General features: G+C 44.0%; 1 protein-coding gene across 22 annotated transcripts in view; it reads left to right on the forward strand.

Annotated features, from left to right (window-relative positions):
- Positions 1-17,356, forward strand: part of ttn.1 (titin, tandem duplicate 1) — a 173,208-nt gene that overhangs the window by 130,382 nt on the left and 25,470 nt on the right. For all 22 annotated transcript variants that reach the window (XM_041068717.2, XM_055504775.1, XM_041068719.2 and 19 more), the window contains one exon: positions 71-17,350. In XM_041068717.2, coding sequence (XP_040924651.1) covers positions 71-17,350 — 17,280 coding nt within the window. The remainder of the gene's footprint in view (positions 1-70; positions 17,351-17,356) is intronic.

Genomic DNA, 17,356 nt, shown 5'->3' on the forward strand with positions numbered 1-17,356 from the left:
CTACCGTAGGTCAACAGCTTTTACAGATATATTTAGTTTGGAAACGATTTACTTCTTTTGTGTTTGACAGTTGTGCCTGGACCTCCAGTGAATCCACGAGTCACAGATATAACCAAGACTACTGCCACCCTCAACTGGGGAAAACCTCTTGACAATGGTGGACTTGAAGTCACAGGGTATCTAATAGAGCACAAAAAGGAAGGAACAGAAGTCTGGATTAAAGATACTCCATCTCCACTTAGGATCACAGAGTTTGTTGTTTCAGATCTGCAAACTCATGCAAAATATTACTTCAGGATTAGCGCTGTGAATGCAAAAGGAGTTGGTGAACCTGCTGAGACCCTGGAACTAGTAGAGATTATAGAATGTGCAGCTGAACCAGACTTAGAGCTGGATGTTGAGCTGAGAAGAACTCTTGTGGTCAAGGCTGGTTGCTCCATTCGACTCTTTGTACCAATCAAGGGACGTCCTACACCCACAGTTACCTGGACCAAGGAAGGTAGTCCTGTCCTACGTGCGGTCATCGACAGCACTGAGTCCTTTACAATGCTGCTCATTCCTGAGAGTTCAAGGATTGATGCAGGGAAATATGAGCTTACCCTCGAAAACTCAGCTGGGAAGAAGAGTGCTGATATACACGTGAGAGTTCTTAGTTCACCTGGACCTCCACTCAACCTAAAACCATTCAGAATTGACAAGGAAAGCATTACTCTTGAGTGGGATTTGCCTCTTATTGATGGTGGATCCAAGATCACAAATTATATAATTGAGAAAAGAGAATCAACACGCAAAGCTTTTGCTACTGTTATAACAAACTGCCCAACCACTTCAGTCAATGTTGGGGAGCTGGGTGAAGGCTGTGAGTACTATTTCAGAGTGTCTGCTGAAAATGAGTATGGAATTGGTGAGGCTGTTGAAACGGCAGATCCAATTCGTGCTTCCCAGGCACCAACTCCACCAGGAAGTATTATTCCTACTGACATAACTAAAAACTTTGTGAGCCTTGCTTGGACCAAACCAAAGCATGATGGTGGAAGCAGAATTACAGGATATGTCCTGGAAGCCCAAAAGAAGGGAAGTGATCAATGGAGCCATGTAACAACAGTCAAGGCGATGGATTTCACAGTGAAGAGTCTAAATGAGAATGAGGAATACATTTTCCGTGTAATGGCTGTCAACCTGTCTGGTAGAAGCACTCCTCGTGACAGTAAACCCATTGTTGTCAGGGATTCTACTTCACTGCCGGAGTTTGATCTGCGGGGTGTTTGCCAGAAGACAGTTATTGCCAAGGCAGGAGATGACATCAAGGTTGAAATTCCAGTTATGGGACGTCCTAGACCGACAGTCTCTTGGCTGAAAGATGGTCAAGCCCTGAAGCTTACACAGAGAACCAATGTTGAGACTACTGCTGCTACTGTTATCCTCAGCGTCAATGAGTGCACCAGAGCAGACAGTGGTACTTACACTATGACAGGAAAGAATATTGTTGGCTCAGTGACAGACAACATCTTTATTAAAGTACAAGACGTCCCTGGTCCACCTAGGGGACCAGTCAAGATTGTGGAGATAGCTCGTACTTATTGCATTTTTGCATGGGAGACGCCTGAAAATGATGGAGGTGTTCCAATCAACAATTATGTTGTTGAAATTAGAGACACCACTTCCCAGACATGGACAGAGCTGTCTACCCAAGCCATTCGTACTATGTTCAAAGCCACAAGGTTAACCACTGGATCTGAGTACCAGTTTAGAGTGAAGGCTAAGAACAGATATGGTGTTGGACCACCCATCACTTCAGAGGCAGTAGTGGCTGCCTATCCATTCAAAGTGCCTGGACCTCCTGGTACTCCTAATGCTGTTGCATTTACCAAAGATTCCATAACAATTGGCTGGAATGAGCCTGTGTCTGATGGTGGAAATGAAGTAATTGGTTATCATGTAGAGAGGAAAGAAAGAAACAGTATTGTGTGGATTAAGATCAGCAAGAGTATTGTAAAAGGAAATATCTTCAAATCCAGTGGGCTTGAGGGTGGAATTGCCTACGAGTTTCGTGTTATGGCTGAAAACATGGCTGGAATTGGTAAGCCCAGCAAGGCTTCAGAACCAATACTGGCCTTGGATCCTGTAGACCCACCAGGTCAGCCTGCACCAATATTTGTCAACAAGAATGTCATTACGGTTCAGTGGACAAAGCCAGAATATGATGGTGGTTTTAAAATCACCGGCTACACTGTAGAAAAGAGAGAACTGCCTGCTGGTCGATGGATTAGAGCAAACTTTACTAACATCATTGAGACGTCCTTCACTATCAGTGGACTGACTCAAGATGCCTCCTATGAATTCCGTGTCTTGGCTAGAAACTCAGCAGGTGCAGTAAGTATGCCCTCTGAGCCTTCAGATCCAATTATTTGCAAAGATGACATCATTGTACCACGTATTATGGTGGATGCCATTTTTAAGGATGCTATTCTAGTAAAGGCAGGAGAGTCCTTTAAGCTTGATGCTGACATTGCTGGTCAACCAACACCTTCTATGGTTTGGAACAAGAATGGCAAAGAGGTTGAAAACACATTGAAACTAGAAGTGAAGTTCACTGAACTGACTACAGCTTTAACCAACAAGGACTCTGTCAGATCAGATGGAGGAGAATTTGTCTTGACTGCCACTAATGTCGGTGGATTTGCTAAGCACATTTTCAAGGTTAAAGTTCTTGACAGACCTGGACCACCAGTTGGACCTCTTGAGGTATCTAATGTCACAGCTGACAACTGTGTACTCACATGGGCTCCACCTGCTGATGATGGTGGTGCCAATATTGAAGGTTATGTGATTGAGAAGCGTGAGTCAAGCAGATTGGTTTGGACCAGTGTGGTTACAGACCTACAAGTAACACAGTATAAGGTGACCAAACTGCTCAAAGGAGATGAATACATCTTTAGAGTAATGGCACTAAACAAGTATGGATTGGGTGAGGCTCTTATTTCAAATCCAACCATTGCAGACAACCCATATGTGATTTCAGATCCTCCAGAAAATCCAGAGGTGACGGCCACTACTAAAGATTCGATGGTTGTTATGTGGCAAGCACCAAAAAGTGATGGTGGAACACCTATTATCACCTACAATGTTGAAAGAAAAGACAGAATAGGCCTACGCTGGGTCAAATGCAACAAGAGAAAGGTCAAAGATCTACAATTCAAGGTAACAGGCCTTGTTGTTGGACATGAATATGAATTCAGAATCACTGCTGAGAATGCTGTTGGTGTGAGTAATCCAAGTGTTAACAGTCCATTCTACAAAGCAACTGATGCGCTGTATAAGCCAGGTGCTCCATGCAATCCCAGAATTTTGGACACAACTAAGTCCTCAATTACTGTTGCCTGGAACAAACCTGTATATGATGGTGGCTCTGAAATTATTGGCTACATTGTTGAAACCTGCATCCTATCTGAAAACAAGGAAGAGGATGAATGGACCATTGTGACACCCAAAGGGGTTTTAGTTGCCACTTCATTCACCATAATCAATCTGAAAGAGAATCAGGAGTACAAGATTAACATTTCTGCAGTAAATGGTGAAGGAATTGGAGAAGCAGCATACGTACCTGGTAATGCCAAGGCAGAGGACAGGCTTCTCCCGCCAGAGATTGATTTGGATGCTGAACTCCGCAAGGTTGTCAGTCTTAGAGCTTGTTGTTCACTTAGACTGTTTGTGCCGATCAGAGGCAGACCGGTCCCTCAAGCTAAATGGACAAAAGGAGATGGGGAGCCTATTGAAAGGGCAACCATTGAAAGCACATCGTCTTATACATTACTTGTAATTGAAAACGTCAATAGATTTGACAGTGGAAAGTATAATCTTACAGTTGAAAACAGTTCTGGCTCTAAGACTGTTGCGGTTCATGTCAGGGTACTTGATACTCCAAGCGCTCCACAGAATTTAAAGATTACTGCTGTGACAAATGAAGCTGTTTCTCTTACTTGGGAACCACCACTGAATGATGGAGGAGTAAAGATTAAGAACTATATTGTTGAAAAACGTGAGTCCACAAGGAAGGCATATGCCACAGTCAGCGCCAACTGCCATCATACTACGTTCACAGTGAGCCAGCTCCTGGAAGGTTGTAACTATTACTTTAGAGTTCTAGCTGAGAATGAATATGGTATCGGCTTACCCATTGAGACTGGGGAATCAGTTAAAGTGTCTGAGAAACCACAGCCACCAGGCAAAATAACTCTTAAGGATGTTACCAAAAATAGTGTCACACTCTCCTGGGAAAGGCCAGAGCATGATGGTGGTAGCAGAGTGGGGTGCTATGTTGTTGAGATTCAGCCTAAAGGAGTTGATAAGTGGACCCAAGCTATGATTGTTAAAGACACAGAAGCTACAATAAGTGGACTTAATGCAGGGGAAGAATATATGTTCCGTGTAGCAGCAAAAAATGAAAAAGGAACGAGTGACCCACGTCAAATTGGCGTGCCTGTAATTGTAAAAGAGCTGGTGATAGCACCTTTTGCCAAAATACTGTTTAACACATTCAGCGTGTTGGCAGGAGAAGACCTAATAGTGGAGATCCCATATGTGGCACGCCCCAAGGCAGCCGTCACCTGGGCTAAAGATGGTCAGCCGTTAAAAAGAACTACCAGAGTAAACTTTGATGCAACAGACACAATGCTAAACCTTAGCATTAAAGAAGCCACTAAAGACGATGTTGGTCAGTATCTTATTAGTCTTGGCAACACAGCAGGACAAACAACTGCAGATATTGGAATTGTTGTTCTTGACAAACCTGGCCAGCCAGGGGGGCCAGTTGAGGTGGAGGAAGTCACTTCTGACAGTGTAACCATCTTATGGAACGCACCAGACTATGATGGTGGTTGCAGTATCAAAAACTACATTGTGGAAAAGAGAGACACTTCTACGACTAACTGGGTGGTTGTATCACCTAACCTTGCAAGGACCAAAATAAAGGCAGGTAGACTGAAGACTGGTTCTGAATATCAGTTTAGAATCACAGCAGAGAACAGATATGGAAAAGGTGCAAGTCTTTTATCAGGGTGTATTGTGGCTCAATACCCGTACAAGCTCCCAGGATCTCCTGGAACACCATCTATTGCAGCTTGGACCAAAGATAGCATGCTGGTGGCTTGGAATGAACCAGTGAATGATGGTGGAAGTCCAATATTAGGCTATCATCTTGAACGCAAAGAGAGAAATAGCATTCTTTGGGTCAAACTAAATAAGTCTCTTATTACTGACCAAACATTTAAGACCAGTGGTCTGGAAGCAGGCATGGAGTATGAATACAGAGTTTATGCTGAAAACATTGTTGGAATAGGAAAAGCAAGCAAAGTGTCTGAGGGTCATGTTGCAAGAGACCCATGTGATGCTCCAGGCACCCCAGAGGCAACCAAGATTACCAAGAACTCTGTGACTATTGCCTGGACAAAGCCTGAGTATGATGGTGGTGCAAAGGTTACAGGTTACATTGTGGAAAAGAAAGAGCTTCCTGAAGGGCGCTGGCTGAAGGCTAACTTCACTAATGTAATTGAAACAGAATATGTTGCAACTGGACTTGTGGAAGACAATCAGTATGAGTTCCGTGTTATAGCAAGAAATGCTGCTGGGGTTTTCAGCCTCCCCTCTTACAGCAGTGGTCCAATCACAGCCAGGGATGAGATTGAGCCACCACATATAAGCATTGACCCAGAGTACACACAAGCTATCGTAATTAATGCTGGCGATAATTTCAAGATTGATGCAGATGTTCAAGGCAAGCCATTGCCCTCTATACACTGGATGAAAGGAGAGCAAGAACTAAGTAACACTATTCATAGAGAAATTAAGAACAGTCCCACAAAAGCTAACATATGTGTGAAGGAAGCTAAACTTTCTGATGGAGGCCAGTACACACTGCTGTTAAAAAATCCTGGAGGTGAAAAGACTGCACAGGTCAATGTAATTGTTCTAGATAAACCTGGAGAACCACAAGGACCTCTTGTCATTACAGGAATAATGAAAGACCAATGTTGTCTTTCATGGAAATCCCCACTACAAGATGGTGGCAGCAAGATCTCTCACTACACTGTGGAAAAGAGAGAAACAAGCAGACTAGTCTGGACTGTTGTTGACCCAAAAGTGGAGAATACTTGTCTAAAGGTTACAAAACTTCTGGAAGGAAATGAATACATCTTTAGAGTCTGTGCACTAAACCAGTTTGGAGCAGGGGCACCACTTGAATCTGCTACCGTGATAATCAAAGATCCATATGTGCCCCCTGGTTCACCTAAGAACATAGAGGTTTCAGACATTAAAAAAGATTCAATGGTTCTTACCTGGGAGTCTCCATCTGAAGATGGAGGCAGTCCTGTGATTGGATATGTAATTGAGAAACATGACAAAGAGGGTGTAAGATGGACCAGATGCAACCGGCAAATTGTCACTGACTTCACTTTTAAAGTGTCTGGACTCCTGGAAAGCCATATTTATGAATTCAGAGTGGCTGCTGAGAACGCTGTTGGCATTGGAAACCCAAGCACTCCAACTGTCTTCTACAAAGCTCTTGATCCCATCTTCAGGCCTGGACCACCACATAATCCAAGAGTTACTGACACAACAAAAGCATCAGTATTTCTGTCATGGGGAAAGCCAGCCTGTGATGGAGGCTGTAAAATTCAGGGTTACATTGTTGAGTGCTGCACTACTATAGTGTCACCTGAACCTCCAGCTGCAGATGCACCTGCAGAAGAATGGATAATCTGCACACCACCACCAGGTGTCAAAAAAAACAAGTTTGAAGTTACAAACCTGAAGGAGAATCAGTCATACAAGTTCAGAGTATGTGCTATCAATAAAGTTGGAGTTGGTGAACATGCTGATGTCCCTGGGGTTGTTGTTGCCCAGGAAAGGGCAGAAGAGCCAGACCTTGATATTGACCCAGAACTGAGAAAGATTGTAACTATTAAAGCTGGAACTTCGCTTCGCCTGTTCATCCCTGTTAAAGGAAAGCCTACTCCTATCATCAAGTGGAACAAAGATGAAGCTGCCCTTAAAGAGAGTGCTCAAGTTGAGGTGACAAGCAGTTACACATCCCTTGTGATTGACAAAATGGATAGAAATGACAGTGGGAAATATGCTGTTACTGCAGAAAACCCCAGTGGGAGCAAATGTGCAGTTGTTGTCGTTCGTGTTCTTGACACACCTGATGCTCCAGTCAAGCTTAAGGTGAAAGAAATTACAAACCAGTCAGTAACACTTGCATGGGAGCCACCTTTGTTGGATGGCGGATCCAAGATTAAGAACTACATTGTTGAAAAGAGAGAAAGTACGCGCAAAACTTATGCAGCTGTTGTAACAAACTGCCATGCCCTTTTATGGAAAATTGAACCACTCCAGGAGGGTTGCAGTTACTATTTTCGAGTCTTTGCTGAGAATGCACATGGTGTTGGCTTACCTGCTGCCACTGTTGACCCTATTAAGGCCTCAGAAGTGCCACAGTCTCCAAAGAGCTTAATTGTGACAGACCAAACCAAAACGAGTATTTCTTTGGCATGGGAGAAACCTGACTATGATGGTGGTAGCAGGGTCATGCAGTATCTACTTGAGGTGCAGCTTAAGGGTCAAACAAAATGGTCCAATGTTAATACATACAAGACAATAGAAGCCACTGTTTCCAATCTCAACCCAGGAGAAGAGTATCTGTTCAGAATCACAGCAGTCAATGATAAAGGAAAAAGTGACCCCAAAGTTCTCACTGGTCCAGTAATGACCAAGGACTTGATCTTTGAGCCAGATGTTCGACCAGCATTCAGCAGCTACAGTGTCAATGTGGGAAAAGACCTAAAAATTGACATTCCTATCTTTGGACGTCCTAAGCCAACAGTCACATGGTCCAAAGATGGAGCTCCTTTGAAGTTTACTACAAGAGTCAACATCATTGATGTACTAACACATACAACACTTAGCATTAAGGATGCAGCCGGTGATGACGGTGGCATGTACAGCATAAGTGTTGCTAACTCAGCTGGAAAGAAGGACACAACAGTTGAAATCATTGTACTTGACAAGCCTGGCCCTCCATCTGGCCCCGTGAGGTTTGATGAAATCACAACACAAACTGTTACTATTTCATGGGACCCACCTAAACACAATGGTGGCTGCCAGATTTCAAACTATATTGTGCAGAAGAGAGATACCACAACAACAACATGGGAAAATGTGAGCATCAACTGTGCCAGAACTACCATCAAAGTGCCAAGACTTAAGACTGGAGCAGAGTATCAGTTCAGGATCATTGCTCAGAATCGCTATGGCAAGAGTCATGGTTTGGATTCATCTTCTGTGGTTGCTCAGTACCCATACAGGGAACCAGGTCCCCCAGGCACTCCTTTCATCTCGTCTCTCTCTAGAGGCCACCAAATTGTTGAGTGGCATGAACCTGTCACAGATGGAGGCAGCCCTGTTCTTGGCTACCATCTGGAAAGGAAGGAAAGGAATAGTATTCTTTGGGTTAAAATCAACAAGGCTCTTATTCATGAGACCAGTTTCAAGTCACAACCCTTGGAGGAAGGTGTTGAGTATGAGTACAAGGTTTATGCCGAAAATATTGTTGGGATTGGCCGATGCAGTAAAGTTTCAGAGGGCTGTGTTGCACGTGACCCTTGTGACCCCCCTGGCACACCAGAGGCCATCCATGTTAATAAAGACACCATTGTCATTCAGTGGACTAAACCAGAGTATGACGGTGGCAGTAATATTACTGGCTATATTGTGGAGAAGCGTGACCTGCCTGAGGGAAGGTGGGTAAGGGCAAACTTTACCAATGTGACCGAGACTCAGTTTACTGTTACTGGTCTGACTGAGAATGCACAGTATGACTTCAGAGTCATTGCTAAAAATGCTGTCGGGACCATAAGCAAGCCATCCTACAACAGTGGACCTATCACTGCAAGTGATATAATTGAGGCACCGAAATTTTCTATTGACCCCGCATTGACCAAGACAATTGTAATTAATGCTGGAGAGACATTCAAGCTAGATGCTGATCTTCGTGGAAAACCTATTCCTACAATCCAGTGGTTCAAGGATGATAAACCGTTAGAGAACACACTTAGAATAGAGATCAAAAACACAGAAAATCATGCCATGGTCGTCATTAAGGACTCTGTCAGGATTGATGGTGGAATGTACACACTTCTGGTGGAAAATGAGGCTGGCAGTGAAACTGTTCCTTTCAACGTTGTGGTCCTGGACAGGCCTAGCCCATGTGAAGGACCTCTACACATCACTGGTGTAGCTGAAGATAGATGCACATTGGTATGGCGAGCTCCTATACATGATGGAGGTAGTCCTATAACGCATTATGTCATTGAAAGAAGAGAGACAAGTCGTCTTGCTTGGACTGTTGTTTCTAACAGTTGTGAGGCTATTTGCTACAAAGTCACCAAATTACTAGAAGGCAATGAGTATATGTTCCGTGTTTTTGCAGTTAACAGTTATGGTATTAGTGAGCCACTGGAATCCAGTGGAGTGATTATGAAGACCCCATTTGTGTTTCCTGGTGCACCCCATATTCAGGATGTATACAACATTACCCATGATGGAATGACTATTACATGGTCTGCACCTGAAAGCGATGGTGGAAGTGAGATTATCAATTACATTATTGAAAAGAAGGACAGAAGTGGAATAAAATGGACAAGATGCAATAGACAAAGTGTAACTGACCTCTCCTTCAGAGTCACAGGCCTAACCACTGGTCATGAGTATGAGTTCCGAGTGGCTGCTGAAAATTTAGTTGGTATGGGAGAGCCAAGTCTTCCAAGTTCATACTATAAGGCTTGCGATCCTAAATACAAACCTGGTTCTCCAGCATATGTGAGTTTGATTGACTCTACAAAAAGTTCTATTACACTGTCATGGGGCAAGCCACTGTCTGATGGTGGAAGCGCAATTCAGGGATATATTGTTGAAGTCTGCAAGGCTGAGGAGGAGGAATGGAGCATGGTTACACCCCCAACTGGCTTGCGGGTCAACAAATATGAAATTACCAAGCTTACTGAGGGCCAGGAATACAAGATTCGAGTGTGTGCTCTAAACAAACTCGGAGTTGGTGAAGCAGCAGCTCTCTCTGGATCAGCTAAGACAGAAGAAAGACTGGACACACCACAAATCCAACTTGACTCTGAGCTGAGAAAAGGCATAACAGTCAAAGCTGGTGCATCTGTTAGAATTCATATTCCGTTTAAGGGCAGGCCAGCACCTGAGATTAAGTGGACTAAGGATGAGGGTATTCTGACTGAAAAGGCAGTAGTTGAGAAAGCTCTTAACTTCACACAGCTGTCCATTGACTCGTGTGACAGAAGTGATTCGGGAAAATACACACTGAGCTTGACAAACTCCAGTGGCTCTGTATCGGACTTTGTTGCTGTTAAAGTACTGGATACACCAGGGGCTCCACAGAACCTTGTGGTTCAGGATATCAGAAAAGACTCTGTCACACTTGTCTGGGATGCCCCACTGATCGATGGAGGTTCCAAAATCAAGAACTATGTGATTGACAAACGTGAATCAACCAGAAAGGCATATGCTAATGTGTCCACTAAATGCACAAAGACAACATTCAAAGTTGAGAACTTGATTGAAGGTGCTATGTATTATTTCAGAATTATGGCTGAAAATGACTATGGAGTTGGCCAAGCTATTGAAACTAAAACCGCTTCCAAGGCCTCTGAGGTACCACTACCTGTTGGAAAAGTTGTTCTCACTGATGTCACCAAGACCACTGCCTCACTGGCCTGGGAGAAACCTCAACATGATGGAGGCAGTAAAATTGGTGGCTACCTAATCGAGATGCAGCCTAAGGGTACAGACAAGTGGGGAATTGCAGGCAATACAAAGACTTGTGAGGGCACTGTCACAGGGCTCACTGTTGGAACTGAATATCTATTTCGTATCATTGCTTTCAATGAGAAGGGTAAGAGTGAACCAATGGCACTTGCTGCACCTGTTATTGCCAGTGACTTGACCATAGAGCCAAGCATCTCAAAGCAATTCAACACTTACAGTGTATTAGCTGGCAAAGATCTAAGGTTGGAGTTCCCTGTGCTTGGCAGGCCCAAACCTAAAGTCACCTGGGCAAAGGATGGGCAACCTTTAAAGGTGACATCCAGAGTGAATGTAGTAAACACACCTGCAACAACTGGAATTCAAATTACTGAGGCTTGCAAGGAGGATTTTGGTAAATATTCAATTACAGCTACGAATACTGCCGGCACAGTCATTGAGAAAGTGGCTGTCATTATCCTCGACAAACCTGGCGCACCAGTAGGTCCTGTAAAGGTAGTTGAAGTGAGTAACACTTTGGTCCATCTCTCTTGGGAGCCCCCAGAGTACACAGGTGGATGCCAGATAAAGAACTATATTGTGGAAAAGAGAGACACCACCACCACAACGTGGCAGTCAGTTATCACACAACTTGCTAGAACTGCTTTTAAAGTCACCAAGCTGAAGACTGGTGCAGAATATCAGTTTAGAATAATAGCTGAAAATAGATATGGAAAGGGTGTCCCGTTGGAATCCAAGGCCATTGTTGTACAGTATCCATACAAACCACCAGGGCCTCCAGGGACGCCATATGTGAAATCTGCTACAAAGGAAATGATGATCATTGAATGGAATGAGCCAGTCAGTGATGGTGGAAGTGCAGTCATTGGTTACCATCTTGAAAGCAAGGAGAGAAGTAGCATCCTTTGGAACAAACTGAACAAGACTCTGATCACTGATACTCAGTTCAAGATCTCCAATCTTGAGGAGGGTGTTGGATATGAATTTAGAGCTTATGCTGAAAATATTGTTGGCATAGGGAGATGCAGCAAAGTGTCAGAGTCTTTTGTTGCTCGGGACCCATGTGATGCTCCAGGTGCACCTGAAGCTGTGTCTATTTCTAAGAATCTAATAAAAATCCAGTGGACTAAACCTCAGTATGATGGTGGCAGCAAAGTGACTGGATATATTGTAGAAAAGAAAGATCTTTCCTCCCCTGATATCCGTTGGGTGCGAGCTAACTTCACAAACATCATTGACACTAAATATACTGTAACCGGTCTGACAGACAATGAGCAATATGAATTCAGAGTTATTGCAAGAAATGCAGCTGGTGTATTCAGTGGGCCATCTGACAGCTCAGGACCTATTACTGCTACTGATGAAATTGAACCCCCACGGGCCTCAATGGACCCAAAATACAAGGATGTAATTGTTGTAAATGCTGGAGAATATCTGCTTCTTGATGCAGATATTCATGGGAAACCAATTCCTGATGTTATCTGGCTAAAAGAGGGCAAAGAAATGGAAAAGGCCCTTCGTATTGAAGAGAGAACTACACACAAACGTGCAGCCATAACCATTAAAGATGTAACCATACTTGACAGCGGCCACTATGAACTTGTCCTCAAAAATATAGGTGGTACAAAAGCCTTTCCAATTACTGTCAAAGTCCTTGACAAACCAGGTCCACCTACTGGACCCTTGAAGGTGACAGGAGTCATGGCTGACAGGTGCATCCTTACGTGGTCTGAACCAAAGCTAGATGGGGGAGCTAATATTACTCACTATGTCTTGGAGAAGAGAGAGACCAGTAGACTTTCTTGGACTTTGGCTGCATCAGATATCAAGAGTCTGTACCACAAACTAACAAACTTGCTCCCTGGAGATGAATATATTTTTAGAGTCAGGGGAGTCAACAAGTATGGAAAGGGCGATTATCTTGAGAGCGAACCTATCATTGCACGCAATCCTTTCAAGCCACCTACTGCTCCTGGAAGTCCAGAAGCAAGTCAGATTACTAAGGACTCCATGGTTCTGTCATGGACTGTTCCAGAACAGACTGGTGGAGCTGACATTACAGGCTACCACCTTGAGAAACGTGACAAAGACAGTGTAAGGTGGACAAAATGTAACAGACAAAAGCTGATGGACACCCACTTCAAGGTCACTGGTCTAATGACGGATCACTTTTATGAATTCCGTGTTGCAGCTGAGAATGAAGCTGGAATAAGTGACCTCAGTGAACTGTCCTTATTCTATAGAGCCTGTGATGCCACAACACCACCTGGACCTCCACACCACCCAAAGGTGACAGATTACACAAAGTCATCTGTGTCACTGTCCTGGGGAAAGCCTGCCTTTGATGGTGGTGCTTATGTCAAGTGCTACATTGTTGAAATGCGGGAGTATACACCTGTGTCTGAATCAACCATGGGGGCAGAAGTAGCACCAGCAGTAGAGGCAATAGTTGAAAAAGAATGGACCATGTGCACACCACCCACTGGAATTCAAGCCACAAAACTCACAATCACAGACCTGAAGGAGGGCACAGAGTACCAGTTTCGTGTCTGTGCAATGAACTCTGAGGGAGTGGGTGAGGCAGCTAATGTTCATGGCACTATAGTTACATCTGACAGGGTAGAAGTACCAGAGATTGAGCTAGATGCTGATCTCAGAAAGGTAGTATCAGTCCGAGCTGGTGGAACTTTGCGTTTGTTTGTCAGCATCAGAGGACGGCCCCAACCAGCTGTAAAATGGGAGAAAGTTGAGGGTACTCTCACAGATCGTGCAGTGATTGACTCCACTAGTTCATACACCATGCTTGTCATTGACAATGTCAACCGCTTTGACAGTGGTAAATATTCACTGACTTTAAATAACAACAGTGGAAGAAAATCAGCAATTATTGCTGTGAGAATTTTAGATACACCAAGTGCACCCCAAAATTTTGCTTTGAAGGAGATTAAGAAGGATTCAGTGACTCTTTCATGGGACAGACCACTCACCGATGGTGGTTCTAAAATCACAAACTACATAGTAGAGAAGAGGGAATCAGTCAGGAAAGCCTACACAACTGTCACCAGCAATTGCACATCCAACACATTCAAAATTGAAGATCTGCCTGAAGGTGGCATCTTCTACTTCAGAGTCTGTGCTGTTAATCAATATGGCCCAGGACAGATGGTTGAAACCAAAGAAGTCAAAGTATCTGAAGTACCTCTACCACCAAACAAAGTTATGCTTGTAGATTTGACAAAGACCAGTGTGTCACTGGCATGGGAAAAATCTGCTCATGATGGTGGAAGCAAAGTAATGTGCTACAATGTAGAGTTTAGGCCTAAGAATGGGGACAAGTGGGGCACAGCATGCACAGTCAAGGTGCCTGAAGCAACGATTCCCAATCTTACACCTAATGAAGCATATTTATTCAGAGTTGTTGCAATCAATGAAAAAGGAAAGAGTGAGCCAAAGGATCTTGGCTTGCCGGTGGTTGCAAAAGATGTTGCAATAGAACCATCTGTTAATTTACTGTTTACTACATACAGTGTAAAGGCAGGAGATGACCTCACTATTGAGGTTCCAACAAGAGGCAGGCCAAAACCTGTTGTGTCCTGGAAGAAGGATAGTCTTCCTTTGAAGCAAACATCATCACTGACCATCCTAAACACTGAAAACTCAGCAAAAATAATGATTAAAGAGGCTAAAAAAGAACACGTTGGCAAGTATGAGATTACACTAGCCAACACAGGAGGAACTGTCAGGGCAGAAATTGCTGTTGTTGTTCTTGACAAACCGGGCCCACCTAAAGCTATCAAAGTAGATGCAGTCACCTCAGACAGTATAACACTGTCGTGGTCACTACCCGAGTATGATGGTGGCTGTTCCATTAGTAACTATATTGTAGAAAAGCGGGATACAAACACCCAAGAATGGCAGATTGTAGCTAGTAACGTTGCCAGGACATGCTTTAAAGCAAGCCGTCTGACACATGGAGCAGAGTACCAGTTCCGCGTTTATGCAGTCAACCGCTATGGAAAGAGTACGTATCTGGATTCAACTGGAATTACGGCTCAGTATAACTTCAAACAGCCTGGACCTCCTTCCACACCCATAGTGAAGTTGGCCACTAAGTCTTACATGTTGGTAACTTGGAATGAGCCAGTTAGCGATGGTGGTAGTCCAGTTTTGGGCTATCATCTGGAAAGAAAGGAACGTTCTAGCATTCTGTGGACGAAGATTAACAGGACAATGATCAAAGATACCGAATACAAAGTCACAGGACTTGAAGCGGGCATGATGTATGAATACCGCCTCTATGCTGAAAATATTGCTGGTATTGGAAAATGCAGCAAAGCTTGTGAACCTGTAGCAGCAAGGGATCCATGTGATTCACCTGGTGTACCAGTGGTTAGTGCTGTTACCAGAACATCTGTGTCACTGTCTTGGGACAAACCCGAGTATGATGGTGGGGCTAAGGTTTCTGGCTACATTATTGAATGCAGGGACCTTCCTGAAGGACGCTGGACAAGGTGCAACTTCTCCAATGTGCCTGAAACACACTATGACGTTACTGGGCTCACCGAAAATAACCAGTATGACTTCCGTGTCATTGCCAAGAATGCGGTCGGGTTGTTCAGTGAACCATCAGACAATACTGGTCCCATTACTGTCAAGGAAGATGTGGATCCACCACGTATCATGATGGATGTCAAATTTAGAGAGACAGTGTTTGTAAAAGCAGGTGAAACTCTGAAAATTAACGCTGATCTTGCTGGACGTCCTGTCCCTGTCATTTCCTGGACCAAGGATGGCAAAGATATTGAATTGAGAGCTAGAATTCAGATTGTTTCATCTGATACCAGCACTTCTGTTATAGTCAAGGACTGCATCAGAAAAGATTCTGGACAATATGTCCTGATGCTACAGAACATTGCTGGCACAGTTACCATGCCAATAAATTGTGTGATTCTAGATAAGCCAGGACCCTCAGCAGGACCTCTGCAGATCACAGATCTCACAGCTGAGGAGTGCACTCTTTCATGGGGCCCTCCTCAGGAGATGGGTGGTGCTAAAATCACACATTATGTTGTTGAGAAGCGGGAGACCAGCTGCTTGGCATGGACGTTGGTGAAGGGAGATGTTACAAAGACATCCTTCAAGGTTACAGGATTGATAAAAGCCAATGAATATGTCTTCAGGGTTTTGGCTGTCAGCAAGCATGGCCTTGGTGAAGCTCTGGAAAGTAATGCTGTAAAAGTTACAGATCCATTTACTTTTGCCACTGCACCAACAAGTGTTGATGTCACTACTATAACCGGAGACTCAATGACCCTTGCCTGGTGCAAGCCAGCCAATGATGGAGGCAGTCCCATCACTGGATACATAATTGAGCGTCGTGAGAAGACGGGTATGCGCTGGTTACGTGTAAACAGAGATCCTGTTCTTGAATGTACTACAATAGCAACAAAACTACGAAAGGGTTGTGAGTATGACTTCAGAGTCTATGCTGAAAATGCTGCTGGTCTAAGTCCCCCAAGTGACCCATCAGCAACATTCAGAGCATTGGATCCTCTAGTTATGCCTTCTCGTCCAACCAAGCCAAAGATTGTCAGTTCAACCAAAGACAGTGTGTCCATTGTCTGGAAGCCACCGATATTCGATGGTGGTGCTCCCATCCTTGGCTATAGCATAGAATACAGAGACTATATACGCAAACCAGAGCAAGAGGTTGAGGGAGAAGAGGAAGAATATGAGGAGGAAGATGTATTAGAATCAACTGAAGAATTGGCAAGATGGATTGAGGCTATCCCTCTTACCAAGAGCTTGGAATTTACAATCACTGGACTAAAGACAGATGCAGAATATGAATTCTGTGTCAAAGCAATAAATAAAATCGGCAGCAGTGTACGTAGCCCATACTCAGTTCCGACTGCAGCAGCAGACAGGACTGCAGCCCCATCATTTGATTATGACACTGACATGCGTAAAGTACTTATAGTCAAGCATGGCACAGCATTTACTCTCAATGTACCATTCAAAGGCAATCCTGTTCCATCAGTGGCATGGGCCAAGGAAGGTATTGACCTAAAATTTAGAGGAACCACTGAATCAACAGAGTCCAGCACGTCACTGACTATTGAGAAGTCAACAAGATATGATTCAGGAGAGTACTCTGTCACTATTGAATCACCCCTAGGGAATGCAACATTGCCCATTGTTGTCAAAGTCCTTGACTCTCCTGGACCCCCTGTAAATGTCAAAGTTTCTGAAGTGACTATGGATACTGCAACCATCACTTGGGAAGCTCCCGAAAATGATGGAGGTGATCCAGTCAAAGCTTATCATGTTGAAAAACGTGAGGCTAGTAAGAAGGCATGGGTGTCTGTGACCAGCAACTGCCATGTACTCACATACAAAGTAGAAGATTTGCAGGAGGGTGCCATCTATTATTTTCGAGTTATTGGAGAAAATGAGTATGGCGTGGGTGTCCCTCAGGAGGCAAAGGGCGGAACCAAGATTACAGGTAACG

The sequence above is a fragment of the Betta splendens genome, chromosome 21 (genome assembly GCF_900634795.4).
Source record: "Betta splendens chromosome 21, fBetSpl5.4, whole genome shotgun sequence".
Taxonomy (NCBI): Eukaryota; Metazoa; Chordata; class Actinopteri; order Anabantiformes; family Osphronemidae; genus Betta; species Betta splendens.